Raw genomic sequence first — 16,577 nt, forward strand, 5'->3', positions numbered from 1 at the left:
AACGGAGAGAGACAGAAAGAAAGAAAGAAAGAAAGAAAGAAAGAAAGAAAGAAAGAAAGAAAGAAAGAAAGAAAGAAGAGGAGTGTGTCGCAAACACATGCACACCATCAGGGAACAGCTGCTGGCTTCCATGTGATCTGTTGGACTGGAAGGAAAGCTCTTTGAAAGGTGACAGCCTCGTTTTACTGGAACTACTATTCACTGACTTCCTGCAGTGGATATCAGTGGGTTGGGAAGTTGGAACAAATTTTATTGTAGCTGAACTTGGGATGAATTTGTTTTTATTACAATGGAAAGTTAAGAGCCTTGGGGCTTTTTTTTTTTTTTTTAATACCTCTTTAACATAGACTTCTTTGACACTAATTCACATGATTTATTTGACAAACATTTTTCTAACCCAGAAAAATAGAAGAAGCATTTTAGAAAAAAAAAATCACAAAAGATATTTATTTTAGCACAAAATTGACAACAGATCCAAATGTGCTATTTATTTCTCTTTACCGCACCTATTAAACAGCCAGCCAAGAGAAGCCTCAGCAGGAGTCTTTCCTCACGTGACTGATGACTTCAACAATATCTGATGTCAAGTATGCATCATACCCTTTCAGCTTCGTTACTCTCTTTTTTCCATGTCTAGGGCCAAAACCAAACAAAGGGCTCTTTATACTCCCAACATCTAAACAACTGTTCTCACAATCAAGAGAGATCTGAAATCTTAAATTATTACTAAAAATAGAGAAAATGGAGCCTGACTAATATACACTACTCACAAAAAGTTAGGGGTATTCGATTTTCGGGTGAAATTTATGGAAAATGAAAAAATGTTCATGAAAATGTGATATATCATGAAAGTATGGCATTTAAGTGAAAGCATGCAATGGTAATTTCCTCATCTCAAACAATTTATTGAAACAACAGTGGCAGGTATACCAAAACAAAAAAATGTCAATGTCTGAGTAACTTGTCATGTGTCCTTGAGCATCAATTACAGCAGAGCAGTTGGACATTCAAAAGTTTAGAGAAGATCAAAATAAGTTTAATTAATTAAGGGCATCTTAGGTGCATTCTGAAATTTCATCCGAAACCTGAATATCCCTGACTTTTTGTGAGTAGTGTATATCAGTTAGCTGATATTGCATATCATATCCACATGGGAAAAAAAATCTGTCAGACTCTAAACAAGTCACCAAATAGCTCGCCTTTCTAAAAAGAGACAAAGAAAAAAGACAATGGTCGTGGTTAGATTATTATATTTGTATTTCAATAATATGAAGACAGTTGTTACCAACCACCCCCAGAAAATGAACTTTAACACAAATGACAAAAGGTAATTTATGACAATGTATCAAAATTATGAAGGAGACTGTAATCATTTTGACAATTGTGCAAAGACACCAGCAGTCAGGAAGGCACACCGCACCCATATGGTCCTCAACATGTAACTGGCAGCACACACACACCTCAATGAACACATTTGTTTCAGGACGTGATGCTTTATAGTGTTTTTTTTTTTGGAAGTTGCAAGAGTCCAAGTATCTTTTCAAATAAAAATACTTTTAGACTCAGACATAGAGAGAATGAATCACACTGAGACACAGTGCAGAAACATGTGAGCTGTGAGGATATTAGAGAACATGACGGTACAAAACAAAATTGGTGGCAACTCATTTCAAAGTCCAATTTCAGTTTTAGAAATCCAGACAGCAGAAATAGAGCACAAAAAAAAGGCAGCTAATGAGACATTCCCAAATGGGACAGACACTTATTTTTAACAAGGTGACATTTAAATAGGCACAGCAAATCATAACACAGCAGATCAAAATCAAAACAAAGTTAATGTTGTACAAAAAATGGTTCATTAAAACCACAGGCAAACAACAGAAGTGAGTGGACTGTTAATGTCAGAGAATGTCATGAACAAAAGACACACCAGTTTCTGATAGTCCTTGGGGAAACACGCACAAACACACAGTAGTCCCACATACTTTGCATGAATAAGTTAATAGAGTGTGTAAGGCCTTTCCTTCCATTACCTCAGTGTATCGATTGTGAATAAGCCCTATAAGAGGAAACCACCAGATAAAACTTCATTGTTTGCAATGATGAAACTATTTACAGCTATACAAAGCAGTGGTCAGAGCAAAATAAAATAAGCAACTGGTTATTCTTGTAGTCATGATTACATACATACTGTACATTACATGAATTCAAATGTTATTAGAGTTTATCTATTTTTTTACAATGATGTGAGGAAGGAAGGATCTGAAATCCTCTATGATAAAATAGATTTATAAACTGGAGACTAGCAAGTTGAGTTATTTCAATATCAATATGACATTTTCCAAGTAACTGCGGATGAAAGATGGAAAATTGAATTCAAACACTTTCTCACAGAAAGTGAGAAAGTGTTAGTGGCCCGCTCAAAGATCAAACAGTGTCACTTCTTTCCCCGCTGGACTTTCATTTCATTCTGTTTTCCCTCTGAACTTTCTGTGTCTTTCTCATTGCACTCCACTTCATAGCATTCCATCCTTAACCACATACATGCGCTCAACCTTTTTAAAAAACCTCACACATGCACTTTTCCTTCGCTTTCAAAGTGACATCTTTGAAATCCATCAGCATTATCTTGCTTTAAAATAGTCTCTTTTATAATTACATAGCCATTCTTCCATTCGTTATTTGCCGCTCAAGTTATAGTTCAGCTGGATGACAATTTTTTTTAAAAATCAGGATGGTGAGTCAGATTCAGAACTGCACCTTTCATCTACAGGCTGTTCTTCCTCCATCTCTAAGGCTGGATCAGGGTTGACAGGTTAGGGGTCAAGCAGGAGTTGAGCTCTTCTCACTGGCCAGACTGGGTTTGGGGTCTGGTCTGTGGGGTTTGTGCTGAGGGCTGCTGCGAAGGTTGTCATCCATCTATGGTACAGGAAATAAAGTTTAGTCTGAGCATACATGCACAAGCAGGAAATTATATGATGATGATGATTCACTAAGAAACACTATATATAGTTTACAGCATAGACTGTACCTGCCAAGTGCAACCATGAAACCATGCAAAGAAGATAAAAGGAAAGCAGAAGCACCTTCTCTATCAAGTTGGACTCTTTATTTACAAGCTGTGTTAGTTTCTGGAGGTTGGCATCCATTGTTTCCTGAACAAGTGGGGGAGGACCTGGAGAGAAATGATGGAGACATCCACAGAAGAAGAAGGAGATAGCATAGAGTCAGTGGAAGAGGAACGGTGTTAGTTAATAAGCACACAGTGAAATAAAGATGCGAGAAGAAGGAAAATGCTGATGATGTTAGTTGTTTTGTGTCCTTGGTCAGTTTCCCCACATCTTTGTGTGCAGATTGCAAAGAGTGTGAATATTTCCAGTGTGTGCAGTGATCTTACAAGGATGGTCCGAGCTGAAGTAGACTGCGAGGATGTTGTCACAAAAGCGTGTGACATTATCCAGCTGTCTGAGGTGGCTCTGCAGAGGGCTGCTGGGGAGTCCAGCTTTATAAAGTGGAGCCACAAAACCAAACACAAAGGCGTCCAGACTTGTCGGCCTACAAACAGAAACAAATGTTCTCAAGAATAAACTTAGGTGTACACAGAGACAAGCGATATGAGACATCAAAAGTAGTTTTACTCATATTGTCAGAGAGTTTTATATGTTTAACGTTGAACTCACGAGTTGCCAAAGAAGTAGTTTTCTGTTCCCAGTCTGTAGGAGAGGAGATTCAGGCACTCTTTAGCATCGCTGTAGATCTAAAGCAGACAGTGAGAAAGATTTATAGTTGTGAAAAAGAAAACTTTGCAGTCACAACTATATAAAGTTGACACAGACTTGACACAACATGTGACTGATACAATCAATATTTACCTTTCCCTCCACCTCAGTGATTCTGTGTAGCGGCGCCTCTCCTTTGGTCAGAAGGATGCGGGAGAGGGCGATGTTGGCATGGCGAGGAGGGACGAGAAAGTTGAGAGGGAACGGCGAGCGTGAAGCAAACCACGGCCGTGTCAGATTGGCATAGTTTTCTGCGTCAACCCAGAAAGTGTGCAACTATGGGACACAAAGTATCACTTTAAATATCAGCAGGACTCAAAGATTAGTTCTTGCCAAGTAATGAACAGAAAAGAGATGGTTTTACAAGAGCTGGTCGTAGTTTCTCTTCAAGCAGAGCAATGTATGCCATGGTGTCTGCTCCTTGTCTTGCTGACAGCTCAAAGTCTGCATTAAACCTCTGAAACAAAGAAACATCACAAATTATACAGCAGATCCACTGACTCTGCAGCATTTGGATACATATTAACCAGGTGATGAGCAGTGAGCAGCCTTGGCATACGCTCTTACCTGTTTTCTCAAGAAGTTGACAATCGGTGTAGGTTCTTGAACTGCAGAGTCTCCACAAAGCAACTCTGGGACAGTGGCTGCAAGAAGAATGACAGAGAAAAGATATATTACGACTCAAGACCTTTTCTGATACGTACACAAAATGTTCAAGACTGCAGCAAAAATAAAAGTATTAGAGCTGTGAAGTTGTCTGTGGTTTTAGGTGTGCACACTCTGGTCTGTATTGTGTCATTTTCAAGAGCATGAAGGCAGCAACTGTATATACTTAACAAATATTTAAAACATGATCCATATAATTCTCAGTCCGCCACATATGTACATTTATCAAGCAATCCCCATGTGGTGTCCAGACCACAACATTGTGAATTCTAGTTTATAGGAAGCTGCAGCCCACCTGTTAGAGTTTTCCATGTCCAGTCGACGGGAGAAACTGTGACTTTTGCCCCAGCAAACTTTGTGTATGCCTGAAAAAAGACGGCAGTTATTGAATTCGTGATTTAAAAGTCTGTCGTACATTTTATGCTGGAACTATTGATCCAAATGCAAAAGCACTTCAGGGGGAAAACTTCCTGAGCTGTATACAGCCCCAGTGTAGGACTGCCTTCGATTAAGGCTCGGTTTAGTATGATATCAATCACATAATAAAGCTGAATGCTTGCTGCACCCTCTGTAGGAATGTGGCACTGACTTTAAACACCAGATCTTGCACGAGGGATCACTATGACTACACAGCTGACCTGAAACAGTATAATTTACAGAAAGAGGAAAAGCTATCATATTTAATTTAATTTAATGAATTAAATAGATAGCATGCATGTCATCCTGGTCAGAAAATTAGTCAGTGTCACCTTGTGGCAAGAGTTGTAATTGCATGTATTCATTGAGAGACAACAACACGATTAAACAGCCTGCAAACAACTCAATAATCATTTCCTGATGGGGACATTACTGCTGCGGACACTGTCAATAACTAACTGTGGAGAGAGAGAGAGGAAAATACTGACATGAATTCAAATCGGAGGCTGCACAAGCTGACCTTGAAGGACTACATTTGTATTTTATCAGCTATGACAGTGACTTGTGACAGGAAGCACACACCCTGCAGTCACTGTTTGTTCTTCTGCAGTTGGGCGAGCATGAAATTCAACCAGAGATATTAATTTCTATCATGCACACCGAGCCTAACATGAGCAGCCTGCATGCAAACTGCAGTTAGGTGGGTTAGCACGGAAGCTAAGCAGAGACACACAGAGAGAGAGAAGACGCAGAGAGAAACCCGGAGAGGAAACCTGTCGTCTTAAAGCGTGGACCTGAATATAATGCACGGGTTTTATTTATTGCATGCAGACGGTAACATTACCAGAACTATGAGGGACTCGGTGTGGACAGAAGGCAAACCCCAGTCTCCTCCCCAGCATCTCAGCTCCATGGCAGCCGCCATGTTTTGATTCATGCAAAGGGCTGGTGACGTCACGACGTACCTGACATATCAGAGCCTGCAGAGGTGAAGAAATATTAAAGATAACCTGCAGAGGTGAAGAAATATTAAAGATAACCTGCAGAGGTGAAGAAATATTAAAGATAACCTGCAATTTGTGCACACAAGATAAAAAATAAAAAATAAAATGAAAAATAACCTTTTGGGACATTATGGGCTCTGTACATTTATGTTGACATGAAATAATAATAATGTGACATGGATGTGAAAAATTCATGCAAAGAGTCTCTGATGTTACGGGAATTTTTAAAGAAAACCCCTTGAATAAGGAAGACTGGATACAAAGTATCAAAGTTTAAGTTGAATTTATTATTCTTGTACAAGAAGGAGTGTTTAACAGTGCAACACACAAAAGGGGTTACAGAGAAAAGGCTCCTTGAGGAGCTCTAACACTTGGTTCTTATACATTTTTTAAAATGGGCTGTCTCAGACACCTCACTGATAATTTCCTTTTTTGGTTTTCTGCTCAGCAATGAACATTATGTTCAGGGCCTGTCTCTCATGTCCCTGTCTCTCCTTGAACCACTGATCTACAATTATCTCTCCCTGCCATCCTCAGTAAAACACAGGCCAACTAAGGGAAGTGCACGAGACATGCAAAAAACAGGAAACATGCACATTATATGAGTTCAAACATCTTAACAGACTTATTTCATTCAGCTATTATTAGTCAATCCCTGTAAAAACTCATTAGGTGTTCAGATTTTGTTCAGATAATGCTTTGCATCACTTTAAAGGTCATAAAAATGGTAATTAATGGTGAAGTAATCATGAAAGAATTAAACCGTTCCTGCAACAACTCAGTATGACGCACCTTTATGAGAGGGGGCACAAAAATAGTAAAACGAGTAAAACAACGAATAAAGAATTTAAAAACATATGACAACATGGATATAAGGAGGGATAAATGCCTGTGAATTGGTTTATTTTAGTTGACATCATTACTGTGATTTGATGTAAAATTCACGCTCCAAATGCAAACCAATAGCTTACCTCATTTCTAATTAAAGATATTACTGTTAATGGCTATCACCCCTTCACTTGTAATCAAAGAAAATGAATGTGGAACGCGTTCATCTGTAAAAATCTTCTGTAATAAAATGTAGCTACCTAAAAACACAAAGAGTTCCTATTATCTGCAGCACAGTATCCAAAATAAACAACACAGCAGTATGTAGATCCTGCAATCCTTATTGTAAGCCTCCATTTATACTGAGACTGACTCACTATATAGCAAGAATGGAGAAAGTGATGATTTCATTTTTGATTTCCACATAAATGTCAAATAGTAATTTCCATTTTACTTGTTTACTGCAACAATAGCAGGATGTCTGCCCCTGGGCTTATAGTCAGACTGTTGAAGGCTGCCAGGTGTTTGGTCAGAGACCAGACAGTCAGACACAGACGGATGCACGGTGATAATGCACCAAGGGATGGTAAATGTCTCTCCTTGGCTCGGACGTGCAGGACGAGATGTTGAAATGTACTTGAGGTTAGTAGAGAAAGCTTTAAGACGAGTACCAGACATCTATCATGAAATGTTTCCAGGGTCCCAAGTCGAGCCCTCTTTGTCCTTCCTTCTCCACATTCTCAACAGATGGAATTAAGAACGGGTTTGCAAAGGCATGTAGAGCAAGTTTAATTAAATTAAATTAACATCTGGCATACAGTTTCGACTGGCTTACTGGAGATGAACTAGGAGATCAAATCCACATCTATGACACAGGTTCATGATGTTCATCAAAACAGCCAGCTGGAATCAGGTTTTCCTCCCCTAAGACCACAATCCATTTCAGACATTTTTTAGAGTTGGCTCACTACACAGCCTGATTTAGAGGACTTTTTACGGTATTATATGACAAATCCCCAAATGACTAAAGATGCAAGGGCTTAAGGAATAAAATCTTTATCTCGACTCTAAATAAAATAGGGTTATAAATACATAAAAAACCTTCACATTTAGCTCATACTTTTTAGAATAAAATACTATGTATAAAACTTTGTTTACACAATTTCTAGCATGTAGTAGTACTTCTAAAAATATAAATTTTATAATTTTATAAAACTATAGTAGTAAGGGACTGGGAGGCACTCCCAGAAACTTAAAATAGTTCCTTGACTGTGCCACTTTCGTAAGTACAAAGACACTCCCCTTTGCTTTAAAAGCTGTGGCTGTGGCAACAAAACCATCTCACCTCTGCTGAGATTTTACTGCATCATCTGGATTTTTCCGTCATACTGTTGGACCATTGCGTTAAAATAGATTATTTATCTGTGACACTCTCATCAATCCACAAGAGGAAAACTCAGTTCTTTCTTCAGAGGCACAGCTTCTCCTGAGGAGTGTCCAATACTGAAGCAGTGATGATGGGTGTGTGGGCCAGAGCAGTGGCTTTGTTTTTAGTGCTGCAGCAGCTGGTGGTCACTGTCACAGCTCAAGGCATTGGTAAGTACTCTTCACCATCCACACCACATGTGTCTTTAGATCAGCACATGTTAAAGACTTTCTGTTTCAGTAACTCTCTTTTCCAGTTATGAATGCATAACAATCTGATGCCTTTCTTACAACTTCTAATGCCCAGCAAGTTACAAATAACAAACGTGACTCTGTTGATTTGGTTGGCATGAAGCTGACTTTTTGGTAGCTTGCAGAATTTGACTTCTGGGATCTAGTAACAGTCTGACCTAAATATGGCCAGTCTTTGATGGTGAAACAACACTAACTTCCATCTGAAAAAGTGCACATGAAAACTTTTTCCATACAATTTCCTGTCACTTTGTATTATTCTTGAATTCAGCTAATGGGCTGTGTGCAACTCTTCTTGTGTATATGTGTGGATGTGTCTGTGTGTGAGGCAGCGGGTTGGTTCCAGTGGAAAGAGTTTACTGCTGCTCCCTTCTGCAACTCCAGTCTATCACTCTATAAAACACAGCGGGATCTAAACATGAACGTGCACTTGCGCACACACATACAGATGCACTGTCACACATAATAAAGTCCCATAGTGCACTGACTCAGCAGTAGCAATCCACAGTACACTGCGTACCATAGCCATTAAGACACAAACTCAGAAAACTCCTCATTAATATTGACAAAATAGAAAGTCAGCACCAGACTACCAGTGTGCCAGATGGAGTGCTTAATATTCTCTAAGCTGCACACTTCTAAATGAGCACTACACTGTATGTTTTTCCTACTGTCTGTGTTAATCTAAGCCCTTTCTCTGGACTTATTTGTAACAGTTATTGCACAGTGCATCTAGAGCAGTGTAATATGGCTTTTTAACAATCCTCTCCTGTGTTAGTCTACGACCTGCTGAACTCTCCAGACTGCCTGCCAGACTTGCTCCAAGGAAGCTTGAAGAACAAAGGGCGAGATGAGGCTTTCCTCCTCTCTTCCTTCAGGCTTCACAACAAGGCCCCCACCTCCCTCTACAGCGTCATCAACCCCAAAGACAACACCAAGTACCTGGAACTCAGCGTGCAGGCCAAACTGAGCAAGAGTGAGTTATTATACTGACACTACAGACTACATTACCTGTTTTAACTTGTGTTCCCCCTGCATTTTATCTGTCTGTGTTTCCCCTCTTCTCTCTTTGATTCTCACTTCTCTCCATCTCTAGTGACCGTTCGTTACCAAAAGACTGATGGCAGATTTGGCACAACCAGTTTCAACCACGCCTCCCTGGCTGATGGTCAGGAACACCATGTGATACTACATGCCATTGGCCTACAGCGTGGTCCACCTCGCCTCAATATCTATATAGACTGCAGACTGGTGCACACTTTAGATGATCTGCCAGCTGCATTTGGGTCACTCCCACCTGGTCCCAACAAGGTGGCGCTTAGGACCCTGCAGTCAATGAGACAGGTGAATAAGTTGTTCAGAATAATGATAAATTTCAAGAGATATGCTGCATAGAAACATGAATAGTTAAGTCCAAACATTGCAGCATATTATGAATACTGTTTGAGGAGTGCAATAACTTGAAATCATTTAATTTCCCTCTGTCTTCTAATCCTTTTTAAGGATGAACTGACAGACTTGAAGCTGGTGATAGAGGACACCATAGACAATGTGGCCACTCTGCAGGACTGTAGCGAGGACCAGGTTGAATCTGTGCAGCTGCTGGGTGAGAACACATGACTGTCACATACTGTCGACACATGACGAGAACACGCTGACTGTCTGATCTTACTATGACAAGCACACGCTAATTCTGATTTGTGAAATTCCTTCAGGTATCCAAGGAGGCAGGACAATACATGACCAGGCCACAATGTGGGAGCTGAAGAGCATGATATCGGAGATGAAGGAGCTGCTACAACAGCAGGTAAACTATTCTGTGTTCCTCGTGATTTGTACACACCAGTATTTCAACATTAGTTATAACACAGTCCAATCATTTTGATAATGTTGTTTGCCACCTTTATGGTTCCTTTTTAAAACCTGGTTGATGCTGAGATGACATCAAAAGTCTAGTTTGTAAGATTTAGAGGACTATTTACAGAATATGTCAGAAATTAAATGTATAAATATGTTTTCACTAAAGTTTAATCGCCTGAATTAAGAGTTGTTATGTTTTTATTACCTTAGAATTAACCTTTTATATGTTTCAGACCCGGCAGATAGTGCTCCACGTTGTACTGCTATGTTTCCACAATAGCCCACAACACTAAATTAAACTAAACACTTGCTTTAGACAAGGCCAACATAGTTACTCCCTCACACTAAGAAGGACAGGGTGAACCAAGGGGATTGCAATCTGCAAACTACACTGCTAAATGTCACTAAATCCTAAACACTGCTCCTTAAGACGACTTACCTACTTTTAAAAGTGAAAGAATGTGAGCTGATTCACATACTCTCTTTGGACTCTTTCTCCTTGGATACGATCGGTTTTGCAATAAAATCTGCAGTTTGTTGTGAAAAGTGAGAATCCAGACTGTGAGGTCCTGCCGATTTTCTGGAGTTCTCCTGTTTCAAGACTTTATGTAACCTCAGTGACAGAGAGTTGAATAAAAGCGAGCGGCAAAGAGAAGTGGATGATTTCAGATGATCATTTAAAGCGAAAGATTTGTTAGAAGATAAGGCATCAAACAGGGAGCCTGAGGCGATAAAATGCTTGTTATAGAGTTCAGCATCTCAGACTTGTCAGACACACTGAGAGAATCCTTTATGTGAGGAAGCAGATCACTGGTGCTTACTTTAACAGACACACATTTTAGAGCTTTTTAAAACTTCTCAGTCTCATTCACATTTTCACTTATCTGAAAATATAAAATTCTGACTGCCTCTGTTCATATAAGCTGTAAAGTCTATCCTGATTAACACTTCTACACTCACTCTGTCTTCTGATTAAGATTAAGGAGACAAATTATCTGAGGAATACCATCGCAGAGTGTCTTGCCTGTGGTAAGCAGTCCAAAAACTATGATCAGACACAGTATTTAGACACTAATGTTATAAGTGACATTTCAACAAGGTGTTCTCAAATCTGGCTATGTGTGCCCATAGGTCTTGGAGGCAGTCCAACCAACCCAGCTCCAGATCCAAGTCCTGGCAAAGTTATTATGCAGCCTCAGCCTCTGACTCAGTGCCCAGCTGGGACCTGTTTCAGACAGAACATGTGCATTCGTACAGAGACAGGTTTCCAGTGTGCCCCCTGTCCAGATGGATATACAGGAGATGGGATACAATGTGACGACGTGGATGAGGTAGGGATTACAATGTTCCTCAGTGTGCACGTGTAGGTGAGAGTAGCACAAGTTAACATTTGATCATCTTCTGCTTTTTGTGTGTTTTAGTGCCAGTTTAACCCATGCTTCCCTGGTGTTCGGTGTATAAACACTGCTCCTGGTTTTCGCTGTGGGCAGTGCCCTCTGGGATACACTGGACCAGAGATAAATGGAGTGGGAGTGAACTATGCTAAGTCACACAAACAGGTACAATCCACATCAATTCTGTTGTGTTTACCTGTGCCTGTCGACAGAATATGAATCCATTTCTCTTTATTTCATCAGGTGTGTGAGGATATAGATGAGTGTTTGCACCCGCCTGAGAATGGAGGTTGCACTGCCAACTCGCACTGCCACAACACTATAGTAAGACAACTGGGACTGGTGTATGGCTCACTCTTATAGCAAAAGGCCCTAGTTTGGTTTCTGACTCTGTAATGTCCTCATCAGGGCTCCTTCCGCTGTGGAGGGTGTAAAAGCGGTTTCACAGGTGACCAGGTGGGAGGTTGCCATGGCACCAGGCTTTGCCCCAATGGTCAACCCAACCCCTGTGACATCAATGCGGAGTGTGTTGTAGCAAGAGACGGCAGCATTAGCTGTGTGGTAAGGATTGAGACATCAAATTGAGCTTTATGAATCATAAATGTGAATCACTAAGTGTTCCACATTTCCCTTTTTCCTCCTTCTTTTTCCTTGTTAGTGTGGCATTGGTTGGGCAGGTAATGGCTATGTGTGTGGAAAGGACACAGATATTGACGCATATCCTGACAACAAGCTCCAGTGCAGAGACAACCACTGTAAAAAGGTACTCATGTCAACACCGACTACTGATTCATGGTGGTATTAAAAATTAATGGTGCGTGTGTGTTTTGCTGTGTTGTTTCCAGGATAACTGTGTGTTTGTGCCAAACTCCGGCCAAGAGGACGCAGACAGGGATGGGTTGGGTGACTCCTGTGATGATGATGCAGACAGTGATGGAATTGCTAACATAGATGTAGGTAACTGTAACTCCACAGGACCAGCAATGAACTCTCATAGATTTTTATGGGCTTTAATATTGTATGAACAGGAATTGAACTCTCACTGAGCCCATGCACTATGCAGTAAACCTTATTTGCCTGTCCCAGGACAATTGCTGGCTCGTTCCTAATGTGGACCAAAGGAACAGTGATAAGGATGTCCATGGCGATGCCTGTGACAACTGCAGGATGGTTGAAAACCCCACACAGAAGGATACAGATCAAGACGGACTGGGAGATGAATGTGATGATGATATGGATGGGGACGGTAAGTGTGTTTATTTAACAAATAATCAAATAATTATTATAGTCACGTAGTTTGATGATTGCTGTGCATCTCCGTGTGTAATTAAAGGGACACAGTACTTGGTCACAGTGGCTGAGAAGGTTGGACATTCATTAATGTGGTAGTAACTGGACCATTACTGATTTTATTGCATCATTTAGAGGTAATAAAGTTAGGAACACATTGTGAAACCTAATGGCTGATAATCACATTAAAAAACTACCGCGTCTGTGAGGGTTATCCAAACCACAGACTGCCTGGACCAGACTGTCTAGACAAGAATACAACCTTTACCACCCTGTTTGGTGGAAAGCGACGACTGGCAACACTTTATCTATTCAAAACACCCTGGTCTTTGTTTTGTTTCTGTTTCCAAGTCACATCCTCTACCAGTTAGATCATTGGTTTTCAGGGAAACAGCTCAAGCGTGATAAAAAAAAAAAAGTGGTGTTAAATGTTAAAGTCTCACAATCTTTTCTCACATACTTCATTGGATTGCCCTTTTAGAACACATCTCATTTGTTCCACTGGAAACACAGCTTTAACTTCTTGCCTTTGTGTGTGCCTGCATGTTTACATTTATATGCTTACGCATTTTGCATGTTTTGACTCTGGTTTAGTGACCCTTGTTCATTCATTTTTGGCAGAGCTCCGACCTCTTGATCATTTGGTTATGTCTTTAACTCCAAGGCTGGATTGCTAAGCGCTTGGTCATGTCTGTCTCCTCCCAAAAAGCATTTTTCCACGGTAAGCCTTCGCCAGGCATTGAAGGCCACTGGAAACTATTTCACCTTCGTCTTAAACAAACACTGCCATCTGGTGATGAATTTGACAGACTGTGTCTGTGGGCTGCGTTCTGTCGTGCTTCTTTTTTTTTTCTTTTCCTGTCAGTGTTTTTACACATGAGGCAGAAATTAACATGCCGAAGTGTTTATGTTTTCAGGCCTAAAGAATATTCTTGACAACTGCCAGGGGGTCCCCAACCCAGACCAAAAAGACAGAGACAACGATGGGGTGGGAGATGCTTGTGATAGCTGCCCTGATATGGTCAACCCTAACCAGGTAACAAACTAAACAACAACCTGAAAAAAATTGGAATCTGCTGCCATTACTCTGCCCAGCAGTTTGTTTTGTCTACCTGCAGTCTGACTCAGATGATGACCTTGTAGGAGATACCTGTGACGACAACATAGACAGGTAGAGCCCACTGTCATGACATGTGATATGAATGTATATAAAGCTTTGCCAGTTTGTTTTACCTTCATCACCTCCCTTTTTGTCAGTGACGGTGACGGCCACCAGAACACAAAGGACAACTGTCCCAAAATTATCAACTCCTCACAGCTGGACACTGACAAGGATGGAATGGTTTTAAACTATCTCTTCCTTCATGCTTAACTTCATTTACACCACATAGATGCCTCTGTGTTTACACTCATCCAAATGTGCTATTTTATCTTGACAGGGAGATGAGTGTGATGACGATGACGATAATGACGGCATCCTGGACACAGATGACAACTGCCGACTAGTTGCCAACTCAGACCAAAAGGACACAGATAGTTAGTATCACTTCATGTTTGTTTCTGGGTGTGTACAGGCATGTGTGGTTCCTAAACAGTGTCCTCTATTTCAGACAACGGAGTGGGAGACGCATGTGAAGGAGACTTTGACAAAGACAATGTCATCGACATAATCGATCACTGCCCCGAGAATGCTGAGGTCACCCTGACCGACTTCAGAGCCTATCAGACTGTAGTGCTGGACCCAGAGGGGGACTCTCAGATTGACCCCAACTGGGTTGTCCTCAATCAGGTAAAGCAAGCCAAAGTTCAGTCTATGCTCCTATACGACACAGTAACATTTAATCACGTCCTCATTTTAAGCCACATAAAACTACATATATCTTATATAAGATCTTATTTGTTCTGACAGGGCATGGAGATAGTACAGACCATGAACTCTGACCCTGGCCTTGCTGTAGGTAAGAACAGAATATCTTCATACTCATCCTCATCTGTTTTAACAAAAGAATATTTACCAGCTCCTTCAGTGATGTCAGCTTTCACCTTATATGCTCTCATCTGCAGGCTACACAGCGTTCAGCGGAGTTGACTTTGAGGGAACATTCCACGTGAACACAGTGACAGATGACGACTATGCTGGCTTCATCTTCGGCTACCAGGACTCCTCCTCCTTCTATGTGGTGATGTGGAAACAGACAGAACAAACATACTGGCAGGCTGCGCCCTTTAGAGCTGTTGCTGATCCAGGAATACAACTCAAGGTAATGGCTGTGTTTATATAACATTTCACAGTTTACTGGTTGTTCATACACTCACAAGCCGATGACACTGAGCTACCATGAAAGGTGCTTAGGAGTTCAGTGTCTGCCCACTTTCATCACCTTCGGTACCTGTTTTTCCCTAACCCTCTGTTATGCTCTTCTAGGTTGTGAAGTCTAAGACTGGTCCTGGTGAGTATCTGAGGAACTCCCTGTGGCACACAGGAGACACTCCCGAGCAGGTCCGTCTCCTGTGGAAGGACCCCAGGAATGTTGGCTGGAAGGACAAGGTCTCCTACCGCTGGTTCCTCCAGCACAGACCACAGGTTGGATACATCAGGTACAACACAGACACACACCAACACTCAGAGGCATATACACTCATACACTGTGAACTGATTAACTAATTTCACTTTGCACGTGAACAAGGGCTCGCTTCTTTGAGGGTTCTGAGCTGGTGGCGGACACAGAGATGATTATCGACACCAGCATGAGAGGCGGGAGACTGGGCGTGTTCTGCTTCTCTCAGGAAAATATCATCTGGTCCAATCTGAAGTACCGCTGCAACGGTGAGTGTCTGCAAATTAACAACAGTCCAGTCAGCTACATGAAGTGTTGATATTATTATGAGTTACTTTTTCTTTCTCATCACTACAGACACTATTCCTGCTGACTACCGGGATCTCAATGCCCAGCACACACAGTGAAGTCAGAGAAGGGGGGCGATCCATCAAGGAAACAACTTGAGTCCTGTTGAATATGTGGATGAAAAGAGCAGAGCTGCACTGCTGAGAACAGAAGCAGCGGACATGAGTTAGAGAAAGATGAATGTTAGAGTGAACATGACAGTTTTGGTAAAAGACTGGACTTGATTGTATTTTTAACAAGTGAGAGGATCTTAGGAAAACATAACATTGGGCATTATATACTTTAATTCAGTGTAACTGAATTTAGTACGTTCTTGTATAAATCATCAACTGGGTTCTTTGTATGTCAATGAAATATCATCTGTGATTTTATCAGTATTTTATGAGTACTGTTTAAGATGCAGTCCTGTTTTTGAATATATTGTAAGTACAATAAAATTCTGAGCATTTCATAAAATCAAACAGGTTCTATCTCAATTTTTTTCATGAGATCATTGTGTGTTATTTATCTGTAGAAAGGAAAACTACATGGCAAATAAAGACACCACATGGCGTTCAATGGATGTTTTATTCAAAGAGTTTGAACAATGTGAACTGCATGGCACCCACATCTCTGTATTTCAAACATACCACTTGGATCTGATTTAAGATTCTTTTGTAGATTGGTATCAAAGCTGCAGAGCACCATTTAATTTCTACATTCATACCAATAGTTAAAATGCAGAGGGTATGCAAAAGAAGACACGTCACAAGACAA

General features: G+C 40.8%; 2 protein-coding genes across 3 annotated transcripts; one reads left to right on the forward strand and one right to left on the reverse strand.

The window, feature by feature from the left end:
• Positions 1–1,233: 1,233 nt before the first annotated feature.
• mtx3 (metaxin 3) lies at positions 1,234–5,839 on the reverse strand. Of its 2 annotated transcripts, XM_010733671.3 has the most exons (9): positions 5,707–5,835; positions 4,741–4,810; positions 4,347–4,423; positions 4,144–4,236; positions 3,873–4,055; positions 3,681–3,757; positions 3,398–3,555; positions 3,087–3,175; positions 1,234–2,919 (listed from the first exon to the last, which is right to left on the reverse strand). In XM_010733671.3, the coding sequence occupies exons 1-9, from the start codon at positions 5,797–5,799 to the stop codon at positions 2,824–2,826; spliced, it is 936 nt and encodes a 311-aa protein (XP_010731973.2). In that variant the 5' UTR covers positions 5,800–5,835; the 3' UTR covers positions 1,234–2,823. The 2 variants fall into 2 exon arrangements, with proteins under 2 accessions (XP_010731973.2, XP_010731972.2); XM_010733670.3 differs by lacking the exon at positions 3,087–3,175 and having other exon boundaries at positions 5,707–5,839.
• Positions 5,840–8,008: 2,169 nt separating this feature from the next.
• On the forward strand, positions 8,009–16,327 carry thbs4a (thrombospondin 4a). The gene is made up of 23 exons (XM_019254944.2): positions 8,009–8,290; positions 9,150–9,347; positions 9,468–9,715; positions 9,875–9,977; positions 10,087–10,178; positions 11,209–11,260; positions 11,363–11,562; positions 11,653–11,790; positions 11,869–11,949; positions 12,034–12,186; positions 12,284–12,388; positions 12,471–12,578; positions 12,712–12,871; positions 13,833–13,951; positions 14,034–14,086; positions 14,173–14,257; positions 14,355–14,451; positions 14,526–14,704; positions 14,825–14,873; positions 14,980–15,176; positions 15,341–15,513; positions 15,603–15,742; positions 15,831–16,327. The coding sequence occupies exons 1-23, from the start codon at positions 8,209–8,211 to the stop codon at positions 15,878–15,880; spliced, it is 2,862 nt and encodes a 953-aa protein (XP_019110489.1). The 5' UTR covers positions 8,009–8,208; the 3' UTR covers positions 15,881–16,327.
• The last annotated feature ends 250 nt before the right edge of the window (positions 16,328–16,577 follow it).

Source organism: Larimichthys crocea, chromosome III, assembly GCF_000972845.2.
Source record: "Larimichthys crocea isolate SSNF chromosome III, L_crocea_2.0, whole genome shotgun sequence".
Lineage (NCBI taxonomy): Eukaryota > Metazoa > Chordata > Actinopteri > Sciaenidae > Larimichthys > Larimichthys crocea.

What these genes read in the sequence shown, in the direction of transcription:
- mtx3 (XM_010733671.3), bottom strand. Translation starts at nt 5,799, where the DNA reads ATGAATCAAAACATGGCGGCTGCCATGGAGCTGAGATGCTGGGGAGGA. An exon ending in GACATGGAAAACTCTAACAG is followed by an intron (nt 4,424 to 4,740) that starts GTGGGCTGCAGC and finishes TTCTTCTTGCAG; the next exon opens with CCACTGTCCCAGAGTTGCTT. An exon ending in AGAAACTACGACCAGCTCTT is followed by an intron (nt 4,056 to 4,143) that starts GTAAAACCATCT and finishes TGTGTCCCATAG; the next exon opens with TTGCACACTTTCTGGGTTGA.
- thbs4a (XM_019254944.2), top strand. Translation starts at nt 8,209, where the DNA reads ATGATGGGTGTGTGGGCCAGAGCAGTGGCTTTGTTTTTAGTGCTGCAG. An exon ending in GCAGGCCAAACTGAGCAAGA is followed by an intron (nt 9,348 to 9,467) that starts GTGAGTTATTAT and finishes CTCCATCTCTAG; the next exon opens with TGACCGTTCGTTACCAAAAG. An exon ending in TGAATCTGTGCAGCTGCTGG is followed by an intron (nt 9,978 to 10,086) that starts GTGAGAACACAT and finishes AAATTCCTTCAG; the next exon opens with GTATCCAAGGAGGCAGGACA.